This window comes from Dermacentor albipictus, chromosome 8 (genome assembly GCF_038994185.2).
Source record: "Dermacentor albipictus isolate Rhodes 1998 colony chromosome 8, USDA_Dalb.pri_finalv2, whole genome shotgun sequence".
Lineage (NCBI taxonomy): Eukaryota > Metazoa > Arthropoda > Arachnida > Ixodida > Ixodidae > Dermacentor > Dermacentor albipictus.
Window position 1 is genome coordinate 16362171 of NC_091828.1, and position 7161 is coordinate 16369331.

The following is a 7161-nucleotide window of genomic DNA, read 5'->3' on the forward strand; positions in this document are numbered from 1 at the left end:
AAGCCAGGTTTCAGTTACAGCGATAAGATCATACTGGAAAGAATGTTGCGATAAATGTACAGTGAGTTGGTCTAAATTTTTATTTATACTGCGGACATTGCAATGAAAAATGGAAAGGTTTTCGCTCTCGTGCCACTTAGCACTGATTTCCTCGACGGAAAAGGCCATGTTTCTAGACTACCTGAGCAAGATCAGCGTCACAGGTTATATGTAGAACATGCGAGGTATCTGTCTTGCGCATCAGGATCTTGCCATCTGATACCCATGCGTGTTTCCACTGTTTTTCCTTTTTGGCTTTCCGTGCTTTACCTAGCAAAATTTTGTTTGCCGGGCACAAATGTTCGTTGATGAACACGGGATTTTCGTGATCGTCAAAGCTCAGAAGTGTAGTGTTCAGCCGTTGCTTTTTCGCTGTTTTCAGAATGCTGTCTCTCACTTTCCTGGAAGCAAACTTAACAATGATGTTGGGTTCGTCCTTGTTTTTTGAGGGCACACGATGGATAGCTTCAACATCGGATTCATCGAACTTGGTGCTCAAGAGATGACAGATCGATGTCATCACTGAAATCAGATTTTCAGTGGGTGCTGGAGGGATGCCTTTGATTTCAAGGTTATTTCTTCTACTGTACTGCTGCAGTTCAGTCAATTCGTGCCTGAGAGTTTTCACTTCATTTGTGAGTCGGTTGTTTTCTTTTTTCATTTCCAGGTTTACGTTTTTCACGTCAGACAGGGTCTTTTTGAGCTCAGAGATCTCTGTTCTAAATTCTTCGAACTTTTCATTGATAAAGCCCATTGAAGTTTTGACAGATTCCATTTCAGATTCAATCACATGCTTTATATCTTGCTTTAGTTCACTTTGCTTAGAGTTAAACTGTGCACTCAAGTCAGTCATAGCCTTTACAAGTTCTTTTATAGTTGAAGGAGGCTTATCACCCATGCTGGACACAAACACGAACGGAGCAATCCAGTAGCCTAAGATCGATGTAATCAAAGATACAGGATACACACCTGCAATGAACGAAGAAGGCGGTTAGCCTCTGCCTGGTTGCGAAGGCTGCCTGGATTGCTCCGTGAATGATGTGGGGACCGTCGTGCAGCGGTTATATAGGGGACGCCGTTGATATCGGACAGTAGTGCGCAGGTGCGGCTTGCCAGTAGAGAACGGAGGGAGGGGGACGATCCGTGGACACGTGTAGGTTCCACCAGCAGTGACGGTAGCAGCTTCGAAAAACCTAAATCGTTGCCTTCCTGTCCACACATATTAGCCAGACGTTGCAAATCACTTTGCGTGTTAGCTAGCAACACAATGTCGTCCGCATAAAATAAACCTGGGAGTTGCTGCTCTATTACTGTACCCGCCTGTTTGTATAAGAAATTATACCCAATATTACTTCCTTCTAGCGCCCTCTCCATCCTCACCATGTACATCATAAACAACAGCGGGGATAAAGGGCACCCCTGCCTCAGTCCCTTGTTGATTTGAACTTTCTCCACGGTTTCGACGCAGAAGGCCCCCGAGCACCCCGCGTCGCGGTTCTTGAAGGACCCACCACGCCAGCCTGTTTCGCGGCCGAAGCCAAAGGGCAAGAAGACAGAAGCAGAGGAGGGAGCCTGCCGATGTCTCGCGTTTTAACGCGATAGCGTTAAGGAGCTCGTGTTGCAGAAAAGCCGGTGTCGTCGGTGTCGGCGTCCGCGGCGTCGGCCGTGAGCGATAAATCACGGCAGGCACTTCATAAATAAAAAGCAACTTCCAAGATGGGCTGGGTGGGAATCGAACCAGGGTCTCCGGAGTGTGAGACGGAGACGCTACCATTCAGCCACGAGTTCGATGCTTCCAAGCGGTACAAACGCGCCTCTAGGGAATGCGGTGTTGCCTTCGACACGAGCCGTGGAAAGTTATACTGCGGTGTATATCGGTAATTATGAACATGTAACTTACAGAAATCGCAATTACACGAGTAGCGAAGTGCGTTTCCGCTACATTTCTTCTGCGCTTTCCGCACACGCAGAGCCATCTTGCGGCAAACACAGAAGACCCCCTCCTCTCCATATACGGCGCTGCCCCGACAGATGGCGCGCCACGCGCGTTGGAGCTGTGCGAGGCGGCTCGCGGCCCGGACTCTCTCTCCTCTGACAACGCTTCGCCTTGCTCCCTCTGCAGAATCAAGCCTCCTTCCTTTCTTTAGATCACTATCTGTCTATCTCTCTGCCCGTGCCGATCACGACGTTTGGCTGGCGTGCATCTTTTCCCCCTCCGAGATACCGAGTTCTTTGGTTCGTTCCGCTTGCTCAGGCGCACGTTTCGTTGCTGCGCCGAACGCCGCGTTGATCGACCATATGGCTCGACGCTCACCGCGTCCGATGCGGGGCGCCCTGTAAGTGATGGCTGCCCTGTAGCCCACTGTCTTACACCCCTTGGTGGGTCGACGGGAACGCTGTCGCGTTCCACTCTTGAAGGCGAAGCTTAAGCGTCCTCCAATTTTTTTTCTCCCAGGGCCACGGACGACTCGCGGCACCCGACCGCTACCTTAGTGCAATGGCAGTGCAGAGAGGGACACCACCTGCCCGCGAGCCCACCACGGACGGCTTCACCCTGGTGCAGTCAAAGGGGGATCGGCGGCGTGCACGGGCCCTGGAGACTGTGGCACTCCCCGTGGACGCTGCGGTCGTCGGTACGGTGCTCTACCGCCCCTCGGCGCCCGGCGGAGCCTTCGAAGAGCACCGCGCTTCGCACTCGCTGCGGCCCTCTCTTCGCGTCCCGGTGTTGCAGTGGTTCGCGTTAACAATAGACGCAACATCGTGGCCGCTGATACCACCACCCGGGAGTGCCTGGAGGAACTGCTGGCAGTTACTGAGCCTCACGGAATAGAATACACCTCAGACTCTGCCCAGGCGGCGCTGCGGAAAAACCAGTCACCAGCGCCCCCATCGCGGCATTGGCGCGAATTGAGTGGTGCAAAAAGAGCTGTTCGCAAGCGAAGGTGTATAGGCCACCATGGAGCCTCCTCTTTCGGTTGCGTTGACGCACGGTTTCCTAGAAATCAAGGACCTGGAAAGCTTCTTCCGCCCATCCACACTTCGCAAAGAGAGAAAGCTCAGCAGGGCGAAGTACGTGTACAATATAAAAGAAATCTCAGGTGTTTTTTCGGAGTGCTGCAACTCGCAAGTACAGAGAGCATCAGGCTTGTTTATAGCCATGTCAGACTAAAAAATCTAAGCATTTCAAATGGGTACAACACAAGACTTAAGTATTTATCTCCTATATTTTTATGCATGTTATCGTAATGTTTTTTTCTCGCAATTATTTACAGAGAGTAAATGCTTCCATAGCCTTTCTCAGCGCAGCACTCAAAAAACGTTTTCCAAGGCAGCAAAGAGCGTGCGAACGTAACGAAAGTAAGCTTCCTACAGTGCGTGCGCGCCGCATCTTTCTGCCTCGCAGGAGCTAGAGCTTCGCTCAGTACGTTTGAACTTTTCGCAGACGCTCCAAGCAACACACGCGCACAAATAAATTTAAATAAACGCGACATTTGTTTACACACGTGTGTTACTTTGCAATTACTCGTCTAGTGCTCCTGCAGCAACTTTATTTATTGCTCACATTTGAAAAACGCAGTCGAGCAGTCTCGGCACATTTCGAAACGTGCTTGTTGTGTCGGCGCAGGACATACACAATACCGAAATGAGAAATGAGCTCACGATACAACGATGCTCTAGAACAGGATTTTGAATTCACAAACGAACCAAAATGTTTGGTTAAACTGAGCTGTCAAATCTCTCCGTTCCACTTGTTGAGTTAAGTGGAGACAAACGTCTGTGAACAGGTGGACATATCAATGGCACATACGCAGGATGGTTTGCAACGTTGTTTTTTCTGTTGTCAACGAAGTGGCTGCTGCAGATTCTTGAGTTTTCGCTTGGCTGCCACGGTGCTCCGTCAGGACTTCGCAGCACAATTACAGCAGAACAACATTATCCCACTTTATTATGCGAGCCGCTGTGTTGTGGGAAATGCAAGTAATCCGATTACCCAACACATTGAACGGCCCTTATCCAGCGCTCTCGCCTTTCCTCTTCATACGATCGCGGTGGAAATCGGTAAAACTGAACGTTCTTATTGAGTCCTTCACGTTCATGGCAATTTACAACACAACAGTAGCGTCGATTGCGGCTTTTCTTCGTAGCGCGCGGAGCTATCGAGTTTGCCCTCGTTTCCGCCATCATTCTGACGAGTGAGCTATAGCAGTTCGGTGGCGCGTCCGACTAGCGGAGAAATTCATAGGTCTCTGCCTGGGTGTTAAATGCGCAAGATACTCGAAGTATGGACCAAAATTTAGACAAATCGTTGTTTCGGAGTCGCTAGCTGTATACGCGTAGTGCGCGCCGATGGAAGCGCCACTGGTGGCGGTCTTGCGCAGTACACACGGGAGAGGAGCCAGCCGCGCGCCGTAGTTTGTTGTGTCGTTCATAGTGCTTCTCTGTGTTATTCACGTTTTCAGAGCAAAATAGGCAACACCCTTCGCAAGTGTGGGGTGGCCAAAGCTTCAAGGAATGTCCAAGAAGAATTGTGATAGGGTAGGGGACTAAAATACCGGCGAAATTTTTGCCGGCGATACGGTTCTAATCATTCCCCGTAAAGCCTCATCATCGGGAGAAACGGTAACAAAAATGGATCGTCGCTTCCAAGGGAAATTTCTTGTTTTCATCCTTTCCTTTGTCGCCTGGGCGTTTTTTCCAATCGATCATAGTTAGACGCGTGAGCAACGAAGTTCGTATGCAGTGCAGCATGCGGTTTAAAGGCATTTCGCTAAAGTTCGGAATGCCGTTTGCCGCTTATATTGTTTTCCGCTTCTTTACGGCGTTGCGCTAGCTAGGCAGCACGCCTGCACGAGCGCATTGTGTTGTATGCTAAAGCTACTGAAGCTCGCACGAACTGAAATTGTTGGTTTTATGTGGCCCGGTAAATCCTCGCACCGGCTGTCGCGCACTTCATGTTTTACATCTATTTTATGCGTGACTTCGGACATGTTTAACTGTTGCTAGTTGCTCCATGCATAACTCTTCGTGACTCTTTTGAAGTGCGAGGTTTTCGCCCTGCTTCGTTTGTAAAGGGTATAAATCACGCTGTGTCTTATCAGAATGATACCAAGCAAGTGCTTCTTGAACAACTTTATTCTTTTCGCCCGAGGGCATCTTAGATATTGTGGTCTATTGGGAAATGTGTGTAGAAAATAGGTAGTTCAGAGCGAGAATTGCTAATAGTTGCTGCATATGGTATTTTTGTTCCATTGTTTGCTGAAAAGTTCGCGTCACGTTTGGGAAGTCATCACACCTCGATGCTGTCTGAGCAGACTAAACACGCCGAGTGATTTGTTTGTTTCAGGAAGTAGTCCCTTCTTGCATGTGAATTTTGTGCTCAACTGAATTCTTTCTTGTTATGCTTACGCCGCAGAGGTCTAAACCCGGCCTTGCCGCCAGCGCTCATCTACTTTGAACGGCGCTGCTCTGCCTTTAAATATATCGTGTGGCACCTCTCTCTAGCAAAATTTTAAATGTACTGAAAAGTTAGTGAGACCTTAATTTTGTACATTTCCAAGCAGCCCCCTTGGGGAACTTAAAATTACAAAAACTGCAGCGGGGACCGCAGTTCATCGGCGTATGCAGCAGAATTACATCGGCGGTACAGCGCTAACACGCGCTTTCCTTAACCCGTGCGTTTGGTGACTTCGTCGACTAGTGTTCGCGTTTCCATCAATACATTCGAAATTACTCTTCTTGAGGCGACTTTGACTGCACTTATTTGGCGATGTCGCATGTATTCATCGGCAGAAAAATCACCATGGCGTATGCAGACATGGCACAGTGTGGATTTGTTTGATATAAGTCTGCACTAACGATGGGTACTTATTATTTAGGTACAGAAGGAGAATTACGGCAAGGGTAGAAGTAAAAAAAAAACGATATAGACATCGCATTACTCAACAAAATTTATCGGCTAGTTAACATGACCTCTACTTCATGTGAATGGGGCTCGTGGCATTTGTCTGCGGGACGCACCTGGCACGTATGAGGGCCATGGCCCAAATACCGGTAACATCGTGTTCATACCCGCTCCCACAGAGGACAGCGTCTTCCCTACAGCTGTCACCGCAGGAAGAGTCAGTCTAGCACCCGAACAAAGGAGAAATCGCAGCCGCGAACATCGGCCGTCCTTGCTGCAAAGGGTTGTCGTCTGCTACTGCTCCGCGCGTACTGTTGCAAGCGCCCGCTAGGTGGCCATCAGTGGCGCCTCTATAGCACAGAGCGCTAAGCACAGCGCTATGGGGATACAATAGGTACGAGGTGAGGTATGTGGAAAGGTGTAATGGTTCCAGGACTTACTTTTGGAAATGCGGTTGTTTGCTATAAATCAGGGGTACAATCAGGACTCGACGGGAACCAAAGGTCAGTGGGTCGCCTCGCATTGGGCGCTCACGGGAAGACTACAAATGAAGCTGTGCAGGGTGATATGGGCTGGACTAGTTTTGAAGTGAGGGAAGCTCGCAGTAAAATTGAGTAATATGGAAGAATATGAGGAGGAATATGGAAGAAATTAGGAATATGGAAGAAAGTAAATGGGCCGGGAGAGTGTTCAGGTATCTGTACAGGAAAAAGTTGATTCACAGTGGAGGAAAAGAACTATATAGGAAGCTTACCAGCAAGTATGCGGCCTGCAGGGTGTACAACACAACAACAAAGGTCAAGCGGAAAGTCAGAGAAGCTGAATTAATCTCATGGGTGGCGGCAATGGAAAAGAAACCTGCCATGAGTAACTACTTAAGAGGAAAAAACGAAATCAGGAAAGAAACCATTTATGATAACTCAAAGGGAAGCTCATTACTTTTCGAAGCGAGATCAGGATGCCTTAGAACACGCACCTATAAAGCGAGATATAAGAAGGAAGAAGAAGCATGTGCTTGCTGTAGTAAAGCTAGGGAAACTACGGAGCATGTTTTATTAGAATGTGAAGACGTCTACCCAGCGGTCGATTTAGGCACCACTGGCCTCCTTGAAGCCCTTGGGTTCAGAGGGAGCAGTGGTAAAGCAAACATGTCCGCAATAGACATTAGTAAGAGGCGACTGGAGGATTGGTGGAAGAAAAGTAGGGAAACGACAAAAGAC

At 48.8% G+C, this 7161-nt stretch overlaps 1 protein-coding gene across 1 annotated transcript in view; it reads left to right on the top strand.

The window, feature by feature from the left end:
• Positions 1-3492, top strand: part of LOC139048629 (zinc finger protein ZFP2-like) — a 133863-nt gene extending 130371 nt beyond the window's left edge. Inside the window, exon 7 of the mRNA XM_070523081.1 lies at positions 2495-3492. Coding sequence (XP_070379182.1) covers positions 2495-2532 — 38 coding nt within the window. The 3' untranslated portion in view covers positions 2533-3492. The remainder of the gene's footprint in view (positions 1-2494) is intronic.
• The last annotated feature ends 3669 nt before the right edge of the window (positions 3493-7161 follow it).